This window comes from Lissotriton vulgaris, chromosome 12 (genome assembly GCF_964263255.1).
Source record: "Lissotriton vulgaris chromosome 12, aLisVul1.2, whole genome shotgun sequence".
In the NCBI taxonomy this organism is placed as follows: Eukaryota; Metazoa; Chordata; class Amphibia; order Caudata; family Salamandridae; genus Lissotriton; species Lissotriton vulgaris.
Window position 1 is genome coordinate 794,626,928 of NC_141700.1, and position 17,879 is coordinate 794,644,806.

Here is a 17,879-nt window from a genome sequence, read left to right on the forward strand (position 1 = left end):
TGGCATGTTTGAGGACCCCCTTAAGCATGGGCAGTGTTTTGGTGGAGCGTTCAGATGTGGACAAGGTGTCGAATAAGAAGTCCTCATCCACTGGCTCAGCATGCATTTCGACGTCATGATTGAGTGCAGCGCGCTCTATCAATGCATTGAACGCTGCGGTGTCCTCAGTCGGAGATTGTTTGACATTGTAGGACTGAGAGTCCGGGGTGACCTGGGAGTCATCAGGGTCATCGCCTTGATCCGCTGCCCCTGACCACTGATTGGAGACATCCTGATTAGTGTCAGTATTGTAAGTGAAGCCCATTTGGCTGTAGTCTGCAGTTAAGTCCTCCTCACTTTGTGTAGGAGAATGAACAGCAAGGTGTGAGTAGTCCTGAAGATGTTCAACATGAACCGGAGGGGTGGTGGAGACCATCTTCTTTTTGAGGGGAAATTTGTAACCCTCCAAAGGGTGTTCAGGCGCGATCTTCCGCTTGTGGACGGTAAGCCTGCCCGACTCCGAGTCAATGAACAGTTTTGTTTGGTTGTCGTAAGAAGGTTCATGATAGACGACCTGTGCATGTGAGGACACCTTTGCCACCTTGGAAGCCTCCTGAGACTTTGGACGTGCAGTGGGCGGAAGGCCAAACTTAAGTGGCGTCGATCCAGCCGGCTTGGAAGCGGAAGTGCCGGCTTCGTGCTTCTTCGACGCCTGAGTAGGCCGCTCGCTTGAGCGCGTCGAATCGACCTCAGTGCGCGGTGCGCCACCGACTTTCGGCGCCGACGATAATTTCGGGGCGTCCTTGGCCGCGGCTTCGACCCTCTTCGCCAGCCCATGCTTCAGTCCGGTGAGGGGTGGCTGCAGACCTTTCCCGACAGGTAGTGGACGCGGGCACCGGCGCCGAGGCCTTCGAGGCGACGGTCTTGGAGTCAGGGCCCTGCTTCGGAATCCCAGTGTCGGCGCCGACGGGTATCTTCGGCGTCGACGTCGTACCGACCACCATCTTGAGCAGTTTCGGTTTCGATTTCTCCTTCAACTGTTTCGGTTTCGATTTCACAGAATCGACCGATGGCTCATTTGAAAGGGTCTTAGCCTGGCTATGACGCGGGCTGTAGACCGAAAGGACAGATCTTGGCTAAGGCCTTTCGGCGATGCCTCGACCGGAGCCGGAGCGGGCTGAATGTTAATGATAGGCCCCGGAGCAGTGGACGGACTCGGTTCACCACCGGAGTCGTCATCAACGGCCGCAAGGGCCTATTCGTCGTCCCCTACCTCGACGACATCCTGGTCGTGGCCGAACTCCTCGTCTGGCTCGTCCATTTCAAAAGTTGAGTCATGTTCTGACGCCGGTTCCGACATTTCTTCAGGAACGTCATCTTCCGCCTCTTCCTCTTCTTGGAAGAGTTCCTCGTCCCCGGTATCGAAGATGTTCGCAGGTGCTGGAGCCGACTGTTGGGCCGACTGCCTCGCCGCACGCCGAAGTTTGATAGTCTTCTTAGATCGGAACTTTGAGCAGGCGAAACATTTCGACTCGTCGTGGTCGGGTGAAAAGCAGGTGTTGCACACTGGGTGCACATCTAAGTTCGAATATTTGGAATTACACACAGGACAACGCTTAAACGGGGTCCGTTCCATCGTCGATTTAGTCCGGGCCTGAGTCGTCGAGAGATTCTTTATTCGACGCCGATCGAAGAATTGAAAGGGCCAGGCACCGAACGAAACAATACCGACGCTAAGAAAGGCCTTTTGGCCTTAGGAACAGAAGAGTACAAGTTAATTAACTGGAGTAAGAGATTAGACATCCGAACCCAATGGCGGAAAAAAACAATCTGGGGATGGAGAGGATGCCCATGCGCACTGTAGTCCAGGGGAGGAGCCACCTATCTCGTGATACTTCGAAGACTCTTCCAGGACAACAATGTGCAATCATCCGGACCCAACACTAGGCGGCGATCTATGCACAGATATGAATTCAGCAGCCCTCATGCCTCGAACAGTCTATTTCTAGCAGGAGAGGAAAAATTTCATCCGAACCCAGTAGCGGAAAAAAACAATCTAAGGATGGAGCCAATGCCCATGCACACTATCGTCCAAGGGAGGAGTCACCTATCTTGTGACTACAAAGACTTCTTCCAAGACGACAACAACATGCAATCATCCGAGCCCAACACCAGGTGGCGATCTAATGCTAAGAGTAGTATCTGCAGGTCATATGGGATTTATTTTGATCATCATTTACCAACTATTTACCTAAGATTTCAATTTGTGTATAACGTAATTGTTCTGAAAATGTTCAGCCTCCATAAATTACTATAGTCTCTGCTTTCTCCTCTACATTATTTGTCTTCTTCCTTTCATTATTGAATTGCATTTTAGATGCTTTAGGCATTTATTTACTCTTAAATAGGTTTAATATTGTTTCATGATCTTCAAATTATAGAGTTGCCTTCTATTGCCTTTTCTTTTTCCTCCCTTCCTTCCTATGTTAATGTAAAAATGAAAATCGCTTTCTACTCTGCTTTATTGCCTGTTTTTCCATTTCTATTACATCACAGATATGTTGTTTTTCACAGCCAATTTTTATGTCGTTTTTATTTACTTAATAAAGCTTATTAATTGAGAAGAATTGAGACGCCTCGTCTGAGGGTGAGGAATGATACTAAAAGCAGGGCAGCTGACCCAGGGGCCCTGGATCACCAGAAGTAAAGAGAAACTATTCAGGGGATTTAAAAGTGCCCAGAACACTTCACAGCGCTGCAACATAAAAGAAAAAAAACACATGAAACAGAAATCTGTCAGTATTTCAGATCAGAGTTCGTCCGTATACATACATATGTTATTCCAAGAAGTACGTCATTCTGTCACTCCTGAGACGACACAGAATTAAGTAAAGGCCTGTTTTAAAAGTTAAGTTTTCAGGAGTTTCCTGAACTGAAGGCAGGAAGCTTCACTAACATGCTGAGGACTGAATCTACCCCAGGGGTTCAGACCCTGGACCCCGGCGACCCCCCACTTAGTTGGATGAGAGCAGACGAGGAGGGCTGCAGGGTTGTGAGTGCAGAGTAGTGCTGCAGCCCCCTTAACCCACTGAAGTCTGTGCACCGAGCTCAGTTTCCTGGCCTATTGGTCACTGACAGAAGGGAGCAGCGAGTCAGAGAGCTACCGAATACTTCTTAGTGGCGCGCCACTTCAGTCTAGTGAAGGGGAACCTACCTTTGCCTCATTGTGCACTTAAGATATTACCCCACCCCCCTTCGAACGGCTCAGTCACTCCGAACCTTACTCCTTGCCTAAAAATAGAGGCAGCAGCCTTAGGCCCGAGGCACTCACTCGGGCCTCCTTTCTGATATTAGTGTTCAATACCTTCCATGTATGTAAATGTACCCGGCTATTGGAAGGGTGGGATTTTCAAAGATCAGACACTTGGAATCTGTGTGAACAAAGTTCTGAAATGTAAGATTTCAAACATGAAGAGGTAAAGCCAGTAACAGCCTTCGAGGAAAGGCCGAAGAAGTGCTGCCCCCACCAAGGGCAAAAATAACAATTGATGGACAGAATGCTGAACAAGAGATCTGGGCCTAAATGCCACGCCATTCCAGTTCAGACTCTGCCACATGCAAATCAGTCTTGAACCTGCGCCCAATGGGAACAGTCCAGACCGAACTGCCAGGCCAGGTCCTCCCTGGACAAGATACAAGCATCCAAGGACCAGTTTCGGGGCATCACCCCTCAATAGCCAGGCTAGCTTGACTTCAGAGGCATGGAGAGCACGGGACCCACATATTGGCATGCCCGTCCCACTCGGGGCACAAATGCAAAAAGAACAATTGATGGACGAAATGCTGCACAATGTCAAACATTCACCCCAGCACAGAGATCTGGGCCTAAATCCATCGTTTTTTGGCTCCCCATGCCATTCCAGTTCAGACCCAGCCATTTGCAAATCAGTGTTGACCCTGCGCCCAATGGAAACAGTCCAGCCCAAACTGGCGGGCCAGAAACAAGTATCCTGGGACCGGTTTTGGGGCATCACCCCATATCAGCCAGGCTAGCTTGTCTTCAGTGGCACAATGAGCCCGGGACCCAGGTGGTCTAGGCCTACCCTGCCAACTTAGGGCGGAAAATGCAAACACAACAAGGTGATGGATGGGATTCTTAACTTAACCTTTTTATGTGACACTGGATCGGTCATGTCGGTGTTGGAGCAGAGTGGCACACTGATGTCCTTCAGCATGGTCTTCATTCGAGAATGGCTGCTCTTTGATGTCAGCTCGACGTACTCCTCTCCCTTGTTCTCTCATGTGCTCGAGGAGATGGCTTTCCAGAGCTGCAGGGATTCTCGATGCGCTGGCATATTTGTGCATCTTGCGGTGCGCCCAGCAACATTCCTTTATATTTGTTTCTTATTTGAGAAGAGGGCAACATTTGAAGGAGGTGTTTTCGTGGTCAGATGTCATGATGGCCTGAATACAGATATTTAGAGTTGCAAGAAGGGATATCACCACCTTCCTGCATTATTTGGTGTTGAAGGTTGAGCGGAAACACAAGGTCCACAAAGGGCATGGAGAGCCCCCTGGCATCCAGGGAGTTAAGTGCTGGTCATTGGACCTCCAAAGTCATCTGGCAAAGTAATGCGATGCAGAGTGGTTGAGGCATCGACTGGTTTTCGAAGCATCAGTGTTAAAACACAAGGTGTAGGGAACATTACAAACTCTGTGCCCATTTGGTTAACGTCTGACGTCAATAGTGAAAAAAAATCTAAGATGGAGCTGGTGTCCATGCGTCTTCTCCACTTTGTTCTTTAGCCCACTCTGCCACCCCAGTTCAGACATGGCTATATGCAAATCAGTCTGACCCTGTGCCTCATGGGAACAGTCCAGCCCGAACTGCCAAGTCATGTCTGAACTGGGGTGGCAGAGTGGGCTAAAGAACGGTGATGGATTTAACCTAGATCTTTTGACTGGGTGTGAGTGTTTGATTGATTCAGATGCTCCGTCCATCACCACCCCCTTTTGTACCGCTTTTGGCCGCCATAAGTGTGGCAGGGTATGCTCAGACGTGAGTCTCTTGCTCACTTTGCCACTGGATTCAAGCAAGCCGGGCTGAAGACGGCTGGAATGCCAGAAACCGGTCCTCGGAAGCTTTTTTCCGGTCCAGGGAAGACATGGCTTGGCAGTTTGGGCTGGACTGTTCCCATGAGGCATAGGGTCAGACAGATTTGCATATAGCCATGTATGAACTGGGGTGGCAGAGTGGGCTAAAGAACGGTGATGGATTAAACCCAGATCTTTTGACTGGGTGTGAGTGTTTGATTGACTCAGATGCTCCGTCCATCATCACCCCCTTTTGTACCGTATATCACATTCTTAGCATAAACTATATATCAGTATTCTCCTGAAGTGGTGGATAACCTGTAGCTGTTGCAGTTGTTTGAAAAAGCGTCTTTAGCACTGCTTGCCCTACATTGGCTTGTTGACGTGCTAACACATCCACACAGTAGAGTTTGGTAAATGTGTGTGGTGTGGACCATCTTGCTGGTATACAAATGTCAGCTATAGGAATGTTACCTAAAAAGTCCATAGACGCCCCTATTTTGCGAGCGGAAGGCGCTCTAGGGGGTATAGATAGTTATTTTACCTTTTGCATAACAAGTTTGAATGCATTTAACAATCCATCTTGAAATTCTAGATTTAGAGACAGGATTGCCATTGTGAGGTGGTGCAAATGGACAATTTTGTCTACGAGATGAGACTGAAAAGCTTTGAGCGCTAGAAATACTTCTAGAAGCTCTAGATAGTTGATATGGAGACGTTTGTGCTTGTTGCCCCAGAGACCCTGAATTGTGTAATTGTGGAGATAGGCACCCCGATCTGTGAAAGATGCGTCCGCTGTTAATCCGATCTGTGGAACAGGGTCGAGGAAGGGGCTTCCTTTTAATACATTTTGTGGGTTCCACCACTGCAGAGAGCGATGGGTGCAGCTGTCTACCAACACTAGATCTGTTAATTGACCCGGTGTCTGATTCCACTGACATGCTAAACACCCTTGTAGGGGACGCATGTGAAGTCTTGATTGAGGCCCTATTATGATGCATGATGCCATCATTCCTAACAGTTGCATACACGTTTTTGCTGTTAAAGTTGGATTGGCTTGAAACTTTAATATCAGAGAAGTTGAAATTGGATATTCTGGCTGTACGGGGAGAGGCTAGAGCCGTGTGAGTGTTGAGAGTCGAACCCAGATAAGATTGTATTTGTAAAGGATGCAGATGAGAAGTTGGCGCATTGACTGTGAAGTCCAATTGGTGGAGTAAGTTTAGCGTGGTCTGAGTGTGTTTAAAACACTTCTGGTGTCTGCTAGTTTTGATGAGCCAGTCGTCTAACTATGGGACGATGTGAATTTGCAGTCTTCTGGGATGAGCTGCCACTACCGCTAGACATTTGGTAAACACTCTGGGAGCTGCAGTTACACCGAATGGGAGTACTTTGAACTAATAGCGTGTGCCTGCTATCCGAAATCTGAGATATTTGCGATGAGCTGGGTGGATCAGAAGGTGAAAGTATGCGTCTTTTAAGTCTAGTGTGGAACAGTATGTACAGGCTTAACACTGAGAACCAAAATTGGCCTCAAGGAGCCGTTGTTTTGAGGATTAGAGAGAGTACACCCCTGAACCTTGGTACTATAATGGAACTTGTTCCATGGCTCCCTTTTGTAAGAGAGATTGCACTTCTTGTTTGAGTAACTATAAGTGGGCTGACGACAGTTTGTGAGTGAGAGGTGGAAGGGACGCATGTGAAGTCTTGATTGAGGCACTATTGCGATGCATGGTGCCATCATTCCTAACAGTTGCATAAAAGTTTTTTATGTTAAGGTTTGATTGGTTTGAAACTGTAATAGCAGAGTTTGAATGGTGCAAATTCTGGCTGCACTGGGAGAGGATAGAGCCGTATGAGTGTTGAGGATTAGAGAGAGTACACCCCTGTACCTTGGTACTATAATGGAACTGGTTCCATGGCTCCATTTTGAAAGAAAGATTGCACTTCTTGTTTGAGTAACTATAAGTGGGCTGACAACAGTTTGTGACTGAGAGGTGGAATATTTGGAGGATTGGCGGTAAGCTCCAGCCAATAACCATGTTGGATAAGATCGATTACCCATTTGTCGGATGTTATGGATTGTCAAATGGGGAGAAACTGTTGAAGTCTTCCCCTGACAAGTGTTAAATAATCGGGGGCAATGTTGGCAAGTCCCTGTTTGTTGAGAGATAGGGAGTTACATGCTGTGGCACCTCTACCCCTACCCTTGGAACTGTTTCCTCTATACCCTCCTCTATAAAAACCTCTAGAGGGAGAGGATTAAGTGTTGCCTTTATACGAGGAAGCATTTGGATCTGAAGATGTTGTTTTGAACCCTCCGCTGTAAAAAAAGCGGCAAAAGTAGCCTCTATTTGATGGAGACTTGAGCGCTCCCATGGACTTTGCCAATTGAGTGTCCTTTTTCATTTTCTCTAAAGCCTCATCGACTTCAGGACCAAACAGGTGTTGCTTGTTAAAAGTGGTGTTTAAAATGGATTGCTGAACCTTAGGTTTAAACCCCAAAATCCTAAGCAATGCATGCCTTCTGAGGGGAACGCTGGTATTTATCTCCCTAGCCCAGGGCTTATTTTTAGCCGGTGCTTTCCTGTGTTCAGCACCGGCACCTAATCCTCAGCACCGGCACTTATAGCAGCAATTAAGGACACACTAATTTGGAAGGCACGTGATTTTCCCTTGAATCACAGGATGTTGAGCCGGGCAGAGACTCGAACCCGGGTCTCCAGCTCCGAAATCCTCAGCTCTAGCCCTTAGGCCAAGTCCTCTCCAGAATAATAAGTGCCGGGATCTAGTCAGGAGGCAGTTTGCACAACACATTTCTCCTGTTAGCGCTTCCTCCTTAGGAGAGCCCCGGTACTTTTTATTTTACAAATTAACCACTGCCCTAGCCGTTGTGACAGCGGCATCTAGAGCACCTCTGACAGATGAGTTAGAAATTAGTTTGCCCTCTTGAACTAAGTCTTGTGCCTTGGCTTTGTGTTTGTCTGGGAGATATTGGAGCAGTTTCTCCATGTCATCCCAGTGTGACCTGTCGTACCTAGCTAGTAGGCCCTGTGTGTTTGCGATGCACCAATGGTTAGCGGTTTGAGCAGCCACTGGTTTTGCAGAGGCATCTAATAAGCTTAGATTCCTTGTCTGGGGGAGTTGCATCAACAGATGTTTGTGAATGAGCCCTTTTGCGAGCATTAGACACCACTACGGAATCAAGGGGTAATTGTCCGTTGATGAACATAGGATCAGATGGACAAGGCTTACATTTTTATTGGCTCTGGGAGTTAAAATACGAGCTCGCACAGGGTCTTTGAAAATGTAATCTGCATGCCTCATCATGCCCTTTAGCATAGGGAGTGTTTGACTTGACCTGTGCGTGGACCCAAGTGTTTCAAATAAAAGTTGTCCTCGAAGGACTCTATGTAAGGCCGCCCCATGATACTCTGCTGCTCTAGCAATGAGCTGTTCATAGGCCACATTATCGTCCGGTGGTGATGGCTTTGCAGGGTGAAGGTCTGGGTCAGTATCCAATGAAGGGTCAATGGTGTAATCATTCCATGTTACTACAGGCAAATCAGTGTCTTCATCAATAGTGTCCCCCTTCAGGCTGTGTATTCTGAGATCCCTGAGGTGTAATGTGTAAAGGATCCTGTGGCAAATGTGGAGAAAAAGGTGGATGGGATTGCCAGGTAGGATAAGCGGGCTAGTAGCTATGTCATTTTTCTTCTTCAGAGGGATCTTATCTGTAGGGTCCTCTGAAGGAAGTTTGCGTTTGACTGCTGTTTTGGCAGAAATATGTCTTGTATCAGGATGGATATAGATCTTCTGTTTAGGATCCAATTTAGCCTTGAGAACGTCTAAAATTGGTTCAGGAGGCTCGGAGAGGCTGTCCTTTGATTTCAGCGCCGAAATTCATTTGCTTTTGGTAGCAGAAGGTTTCGGCTCTGAGGCTTGCTTTTGTTTTGGAGCGGAGGGTTTCTGCTCCAAACCAGATTTGTCCTTCGAACCGAAGGGTTTCGGATCCAACGATGATTTCGGCCGAATCGATCCTGAGCCGGAAGGCTTGATGATTTGTTTTGGTGCCGAGCCAGAAGGCGGGGGCGTCAGAAACACTGTCTTGGTGCCGAACTTGACCAGAAGGAAGAGGTAGTGCTGTAACCTTATGTTTTTGGGAAAAAGTTTTGGGGGGCAAGAGGTCTTTAGTACTCACAAGACCTTGTCCTGCAGGCAAGTCTTTGTACTCTAAGTCGATCTCGAGTTTAGAATAAGATTCTGGGACGGAGATGGCTTCTTCTTCTGCTGCTGCTGATGCTGCTTTGACGTGTTCAAGCTCAGACTCTCCGCCGAAGATGTATGGAGTGTGTTGAATGTTTTGGTGCTGCATTTCACATCGTCGAGCCAGAAGGTCACAAAGAGTTTTCTTTGACTGAAACGACTCACAGGCGTCGCAGTCTTCCTCCTTGTGCTCCAGTGACGGGCACAACTTACAGACTTGATGGAGATCGGTGCAAGGGTATATGGCGTGGCACAGAGGACAACATTGGAATGAAGTTTGTTCCATTTGCAGAAGGGTGGACTGATGCGGCTAGGCCTGCCCCCGATGTTGCCGACCAAAGATAGAGTATTTCCCGATTGATTTGATAACTGGAGATCAAGGTAACGCGTCTTGGAACAATACCGTCAAGGGTAGAGTGGATTGCGCACCGAGGGGAACCCAAAGAACGGTTTTCGAACCAGAGCACAGTAATACATGTCCGAACCAGATGCAGGAAAAAATCATTCTAAAAATGGAGGTGATGCCCATGCGCACTATCACCGAAAGGAGGAGTAACCTACCTCGTGATTTTAAAAGACTTCTTCGAAGAAAAACAACTTGCAAACATTCGGACCCAGATGGCAGGAGTATGCAAAGCATGTGTATCTACAGCACACATGCCTCGAACAGGATTTTACTAGCCATGCAACTGTTGTTGGTCAAGGGGGCCCTATACGGATACAGGAGGGCCCAGCAGTGACCAGGCGAGGACAGAGGGAAAGTGGTCAGGATGCTTTTGAGGGAGATATGCCATTATGTGCTACACATTAGGAGATACTCCGCTCCGAGCCACTCTACCTCCATGACACCCAGTGAACTTGGTCAAAGTCCAGATCACTGTCTGCAGTCAGGAAACCTCCCCCAGGCTCGCTATCTCAAAGCCATAAGATGTATCCTAACAGAAAAAGGAAAACCTTACAAACATTACTATACTATTCCTAACACGTGCTACTCAGACAAAATGGGAATGCTTCAAACATTCCCTCTTCCAAACATATACTCACTTGTTAGTGGGTGTGGTCTGCATCTGCGGACTGCTCGCAACCACCTTTGGCGTCAACCTCAGTAAACTGGAAAATAGAAGGACATCAGAAAATGTACACCAGAGCTTCAGCCACTGCTAGAGACAGAAAAGTACAGCAGTCGTGGCTCAAACCACTTAAGGTGAGGAGGAGGGGGTGGTCAGAGCCAGGCATGTAAATGAAGCCCGTTCAAATGAAAGGATGTACCAAAGCAAAGTATTCAGTACTAGTTACATGCAACCAGATCTGGCCTGGCTACAAACATGAAGGCTAAAGTACACAATTTGTGGATGGTCCAAGAAATCACCCAATATTCTGTAAAGGCTGTAGTGAGAACAGGGGAATGGAATAGACTCTTAAGACAATTCTTGAATTAAACCGGTGACGGGTAAGGTTGTGTCTACAGGATAGACCAGGATTCATTAAATGCTTGAAACAGCTACTTTAAGTTAGCAGTGTCCACAGATTGGCCATAGAATCAGAAAAGAGAAGGACTTAGATGTTCTCTATTGTACATTAAGAAACAGCAAGGCCACTTCAGAGTGCTGAGAATGCACAGGTGAAATGGAGGTGGGGTGGTGAATGGGAAAAGAGACATATTGAGGAGGAAATCTTGTAGGAGGAGGGTCTCATCACATGGAACTAATAGAGTGTTGTAGGACCACTAGGGGATACTTGCACAAACACCGCAACCACAATAATATAGTGTGGCACCATCGCTCTCTCGACTACACTAGACTGCAATCAGGACCTTTTCTCTCCCCTCACCCTGTCCTCTTGGCACTGTGGAATCCTCCTCCCTGCACATGCGTGTTGGACGGTTCATTCTTACCTTTCTCTCTTCTCCAGTGCCTGGTTTCGAAGAGCTTGCTGCTGCTGCCGTTCTCTCTCTTGCCATATCTGAAGGGTCTCTGTAATCCTTCGCTCCTCCCGTGCACCGGCCATCTCCTCCCGACCTGGGGATGCTGCGTTGGGCATCCTGTGCAAGGGGCGGACCGAGACGATATAAGAATTAGGTAACGAGACAACCACGCAGCCTCAATTTTACTAATGAGGTAGGTCCTTAAGATGCTATCAGGGTGTGGCGGGGTTTCCTCAGAGCTTCACTTCTTGACATGAAGCTCAATTCTGAGGAGGTGGCACTTCAGTACAGGCCTACCCTTACATCTGATACTGGTCCACAGAAGACTGACACGAGCACAGCAATGTGTGCCTCTAACACTGAGCTGGTCTTACCTGCTGCAGCTTGCTGTTCTCTCGCTCACATCAGACCGCTGAGGTGAGAGCTTCTCCTCCTTGGTCTTCTGCAGGGAAATGGAAAACAGGAAAGTTAGATACTGTGAACTGTTGGCAAGACTGCCTGTCCATTTCTAAAAGTGCGCAGGGGCAAGGATGTAGAACGTTGCTTGAAGACAGGTCTGGGGTGTAATCAGGTACTAATGTGTCAACACAGGCATACACTTAGATATATATCCAGTAGTGTTTAGGCAGCACAGGTGGGTTGTAGGTACGACTTCTGGCAACCACATAGGCAGGACGACATGTTGCTAATGGATGAATATCCACTTAGTCTGTAGGTATTACTGTTTGCAAACACATATAGGGAAGACATTATCTGTTGCATGCAAGACTGCAAGATTCACAAGCATTACTATTTATATACAAATCTAGAATAATTTACACCTTTCTGCACACAACTGAAGCACAGTGGGCATTACTGCCTGCATGACTGCAAGCTTCGATGGTGTTGAACAAGTTACTTACCTTCGGTAACGATATATCTGTAAGAAACATTAGTTAGTGTTAGATTCCTTACCTTAGAATATCCCCAGGCGTCAGTCTGGATCCGGAAACTTTTGCGTAGCAGTACCCCTGCGCGTCGGTAGGCGTTGTCTGCAGGCGTCCCCTGCGGCTCCGCGTCCGTCGTCGGCGTCGTGCGCCGTGATGACGTCGCCGGAGTATATAGACGCCGCCTCCGCGCGCTGATGTCAGTTCTTTGTACACAGCTTTTCCGCGCCAGGAGACGCAGAGCCATGAGAGAACCAACACTGGTGCCATGTAGAACTAGGGCCCTGAAAGGGATGTCCTTAACCCTAGGTATCAGTTCGCAGAACGGGGAGGATGGGTGGGTTCGGTAAGGAATCTAACACTAACTAATGTTTCTTACAGATATATCGTTACCGAAGGTAAGTAACTTGTTCATCTGAAAGAAACACGTTAGTGTTAGATTCCTTACCTTAGAATACATACCCCAGCAATACCAACCCCGGTGGTGGGTCTGCGAACCAATACAATACTACACCAGAAAGTCCTGGAGGACAGAACGGCCAAAGAAGCCGTCCCTCCGGACTTGACTGTCCAGGCAGTAGTGCCTCGCAAAGGTGTGCAGCGAGGCCCACGTAGCCGCTTGGCAAATGTCCTGCAAGGGGACTCCCCGGCCCAGGGCAGTAGTAGCCGCCGTGGCCCGAGTGGAATGGGCCCTCAGCCCAACAGGAGGCTCCTTCCGAGCCAAAGAGTAGCACGCTTTGATGCAGAGAACGACCCATCGAGAGATAGTTCGTTTACAGACCGCCCGTCCCTTCTTCGCACCCACGTAGCCAACAAACAGTTGGTCATCCACCCGGAACTGGCGTGTGCGATCCATGTAAAATGAAAGCGCACGTTTTGGGTCCAGACGATGGAGCCGCTCTTCATCCTTTGAAGGATGCGGAGGCGGGAAGAAGGAAGGGAGGGTGATGGACTGCCCGATGTGAAAGGCCGAAACAACCTTGGGCAGGAAAGAAGGCCTAGTCCTCAGCACCACCTTGTCAGGATGAATGGACAGGAAAGGGGGCTGGACAGAAAGAGCCTGGAGCTCACTCACTCTCCTGGCAGAGGTGATGGCAACCAGGAAAGCCGTCTTTAAAGTCAGGAGACGGAGAGGACAAGAATGAAGGGGCTCAAAGGGAGCACACATCAGAAAGGTTAGAACCAGGTTCAAATCCCACTGGGGCATCACAAACGGAACAGGTGGAAACATGTGAGTGATGCCCTTCAAGAATCGAGTCACAATCGGGGATTTGAACAAAGAAGGCTGATCAGGAAGCCTTAGAAAGGCTGAAAGGGCAGAAAGGTAGCCCTTGATAGTGCCCAGAGCAGAGCCCTGCTGGGCAAGAGAAAGAAGAAACAGAAGAACCTCCGAAAGAGGGGCAGAAAGAGGGTTCACAGCCTTTGCTGTGCACCATGCCACAAATCTGTTCCACCGACAGGCGTATACCGACTTAGTGGAGGGACGCCTGGCTGCCAGAATAACATCACAGACTTCAGGAGGCAAGTCAAATGGCCTCAACTGCCGCCGCTCAATCTCCAAGCATGGAGGTGGAGACTGGACAGGTTCGGGTGGAGGACCGTCCCCTGCTGCTGCGACAGAAGGTCCTCCTGAAGAGGCAGGCGGATCGGGGGACCGACTGACATGCTGAGTAGCTCGGGATACCAGTACCTTCGAGCCCAGTCCGGAGCCACAAGGATAACTTGGGCCCGGTCGCGCCTGATCTTCTTCAGCACTCTGGGCAGAAGTGGTATAGGCGGAAAGGCGTATAACAGACCGCAACTCCACTCACGCCGAAAGGCGTCGCCGTGCGAGTGCCGTCTTGGAAACTCCAACGCGCAGAACTGATGACATTGCGCGTTCTCTTCTGTGGCGAATAGATCTAACCAAGGCTCTCCCCATTGCAGAAAGATGCCTCGCGCCACGTCCGAGTTCAGACGCCATTCGTGATCCATCGAGCACCGACGGCTGAGTTCGTCCGCCCTGGCGTTCAGGGAACCTGCCAGGTGTTGAACCGTCAGAGTCACGCCCTGACGTTCCAGCCATTGCCAGAGGCGCAGAGCCTCCTGGCAAAGGGTCCACGACCCCACTCCGCCCTGTTTGTTGCAGTACCACATGGCGGTGGTGTTGTCGGTGAACACCTGCACTACACTCCCGTTGACAAAGGGGAGGAATGCCTTCAGTGCCAGACGAATCGCCCGCAGCTCCAACAGGTTGATATGGAGCCGGGACTCCGCCGGAGACCAGATGCCTCTGATCTCTGCCTCTCCCAAGTGGGCACCCCAGCCCTGGAGGGACGCGTCCGTCACGACAACGTGCTCCGGTTGGGGAAGGGAGAGAGATCTGCCTCTGACCCAATCGCGGTCCGTAAGCCACCACTGCAGTTGTCTCGCAGTGCCCTCCGAGATCAAGACGTGGTCGGACAAGTTGCCCTGATGCTGGGCCCACTGAAACTTCAGGTCCCACTGCAAAGCCCGCATCCGCCACCGGGCGTGATGCACCAGAAGGATGCAGGAAGCCATCAGTCCCAGCAGCCGCAGCGTCAACCTGACCGAAACCCGGGATAGCGGCTGAAAGATGGGAATCAAAGCCTGAATATCCCGGACCCGCCGTTCCGGAGGATAAACCCGAAACTGCGCCAAGTCCAGAACCGCTCCAATGAAAAGGAGCTTTTGAGAGGGACACAGGTGTGATTTCGGCACATTGATGGAGAACCCCAGGTCGTGCAAGAGGTCTGCCGTCATCTGAAGGTGGTGGACGACTGTTTGGGGCGAGCCCGTCTTCAACAACCAGTCGTCTAGGTAGGGGAAGACTGAAACCCCCAACCTGCGCAGATGGGCTGCGACCACCGCCATCACCTTTGTGAACACCCGTGGGGCGCTGGTAAGGCCGAAGGGAAGCACGATAAACTGAAAGTGCTCCTGGCCCACCGTGAACCGCAGGTAACGCCGGTGGGCCGGCAGGACGGGGATGTGAAAATAGGCATCCTGCAAGTCCAATGCTACCATCCAGTCTTGTGGGTCTAGAGCAGCCAAGACCTGAGCTAACGTCAACATCTTGAACTTCTCCTTCCGGAGGAAGCCGTTGACGTTCCTTAGATCCAAGATAGGACGTAGGCCCCCCTTGTCCTTCTTGGGCACCAGAAAGCAGTGGGAATAACAACCACGCCCTACTTCTGGCCCAGGAACGCGCTCGATGGCCCCCTTGGCCAAGAGGGCCGTAACTTCCTCCTGCAGAAGTGTCAAGTGGTCCCCCGACACACGGTGGTTCTGCGGTGGCATGGCTGGAGGAGTGGTCTCGAAGGGGAGGGAGTAGCCCCTTCGGACGATTTGCAGCACCCACCTGTCCGAAGTGATCGTGCGCCAGTGAGCGTGGTGATGGCGAACCCTGCCACCCACTGGCGTCACATGGGGCCGAAAGCACGGACTAGGAGGATTTTGAGGCAGATGCTGCGGGGGGAGGTGTGGTCTGACCCCGCCGTTGTCCCCGACCGCCGCCACAGCGGTTTCCACAGCCGCCACCGCGTTGAAAGGATTGTTGCGGCGCGTGGCTGGCAGCACGTGTGGGGGCGCCCCTTCCTTGGCCACGAAAGGGACGAAACGAACCCGTTTGCTGACGCTGGGTCGAGAGACCCAAGGACTTGGCCGTGACCCTGGAGTCCTTGAAGCGTTCCAGCGCGTGGTCCGCCTTGTCACCGAACAGGTGACAGCCAACGTATTCTGGACATCAGCCGAAAAGTTGGCGGATCTCAGCCAGGCGTGGCGACGAATCGCCACCGTCGTTGACATAGCCCTGCCCAGCGAGTCGGTCGTATCAAGACCACACCGTATCGAATATTTCGCTGCATCTCGGCCCTCAGCCACAGCCTGACCGAGTTTTGCCCGCACCTCCATGGGGCATTCTGGCAGCAGTTCCGCGACCGTGTCCCACACAGAGTGGGTGTAGCGGCCCAAGAGGCAAGCGGTGTTGCAAGACCGCAGGCCCAAACTAATGGACGAGAAGACCTTCTTGCCAAACTGGTCATACCTCTTGGATTCCCGGTCGGGCGGGGCCGACGGGAATGCGGACTGGGAGGTCGAGGCCTGGATCACCAGACTCTCAGGAGTGGGGTGGGTAGACAGGAACTTGGGGTCGTCCGGACAAGGACGGTGGCGCCTGGCCACGTTCCGATCAACAGGCGCACCTGAAGCGGGCCTGGACCACGTGCCCAACAGAACGTCTGACAAGGCTTCATTAAACGGCAGCAGTGGCTCCTGTGGGCATGACTGCGGTTTGAAGACCTCAGTGAGGATGTTAGGCCTCACGGCCGCGACGGGGAGCTCAAGGTGTAAGGCCTTGGCAGCCCTCATCAGCAACACTGAATATGCAGCTCCCTCCACCGATGCCACGGTTGGAGGAGAGATCAAACCAGGGTTAGGAGAGTCGTCCAGACCACTGGCATCCCCCAAGTCACCTGTCCAGTCCGGGTCATACTGGCACTCGCGTGACAGAGGGTCCTCGGACCCCTCCCAACCTTCACCGAACTCTTCATCCTCTCCGTATTCGGAGTCAACGATGTAGACCGGCTCCTCGGGGTTCATGGGCCCCACCGGCGCCGAGCCCGGCGTCGAGCGACGCCGGTCCGGCTCCGCGTCCGGCGTCGGGGAAGGTAGGGGGACGGTGCCGCCCGGAGCCGGCGCCGGAGAACCGGCGCCGCGCGGGGGCGGCGTCGGGGGTAACCCCGATGGTAACGGCGCCGGAGAGGCCGGAAGACCAGCCGGCGCCGATCCCGAAGGCCCTTGCGGCGCCGGGGTCGGAGCTGTCGGCGGCGCCGGAGCACCCGACGGCGCCGAGGCAGGGACACCCGAACCGCCAGGGCCCCCAGACGGTAGCACTGGGCCCGAAGGCGCCGTAGGCCCCGTCGGAGAAGCGAGCGCCCTCATGGCCATGAGGAACGCCTCGATCTCCTCAGGCATCGCGCCGTGCCCAGGGACCGGAGGGTATGAGGCAGGCCGCGCCGGCGACTCTCGCGGAGCCGCGGGGTTGGGGTCACCCGAGCCCCCGGCCGCATCGCGCGAGCGTCGGGGGGAGTCGGGGGTACGATGACGACGCCCCGACTTCTTGTGCTTCTTACCTGATGAGCCTGACGAGTGGTGTCGACTTCCGGAACGCTCGGCGCGGCTCCGCGACCGCTCCCTCGAACGCTCTCTCGACCTCCGGCCGGACCGGGACCGCTCCCGGTCCCGACGTGGGGCCGACACCCGGAGCTCCAGTAGCTTGCGGTACCGCTCCCGCCTAGCCTTGTTGGTGAAGGCCCGGCAGTCGACGCAGGAGTCCACGTCGTGGTCGGGGCCCAGACACCGGAGACAGAGGCGGTGATGGTCTGTGACCGACGTCGTGCGCTCACAGTCATCACAGTGCTTGAACCCAGGCATCCTATCAGGCACAAAGAGAGGAATAACTATTCGAAAAACTTGGTCAAAAGACCGGAGTACTGCTCTTCAGATCTGCGTCCACTGGCGCGGAAAAAAGAAGAACTGACGTCATCGAGCGGAGGCGGCGTCTATATACTCCGGCGACGTCATCACGGCGCACGACGCCGACAACGGACGCGGAGCCGCAGGGGACGCCTGCAGACGACGCCTACCGACGCGCAGGGGTACTGCTACGCAAAAGTTTCCGGATCCAGACT

The 17,879-nt window shown here is 51.6% G+C and overlaps 1 protein-coding gene across 2 annotated transcripts in view; it reads right to left on the minus strand.

Annotated features, from left to right (window-relative positions):
• Positions 1-17,879, minus strand: part of LRCH4 (leucine rich repeats and calponin homology domain containing 4) — a 474,501-nt gene that overhangs the window by 82,591 nt on the left and 374,031 nt on the right. For both annotated transcript variants that reach the window (XM_086946200.1, XM_086946199.1), the window contains exons 10-12: positions 11,638-11,705; positions 11,234-11,380; positions 10,384-10,449 (exon numbers count right to left, since the gene is read on the minus strand). In XM_086946200.1, the coding sequence (XP_086802326.1) occupies positions 10,384-10,449; positions 11,234-11,380; positions 11,638-11,705 (281 nt within the window). The remainder of the gene's footprint in view (positions 1-10,383; positions 10,450-11,233; positions 11,381-11,637; positions 11,706-17,879) is intronic.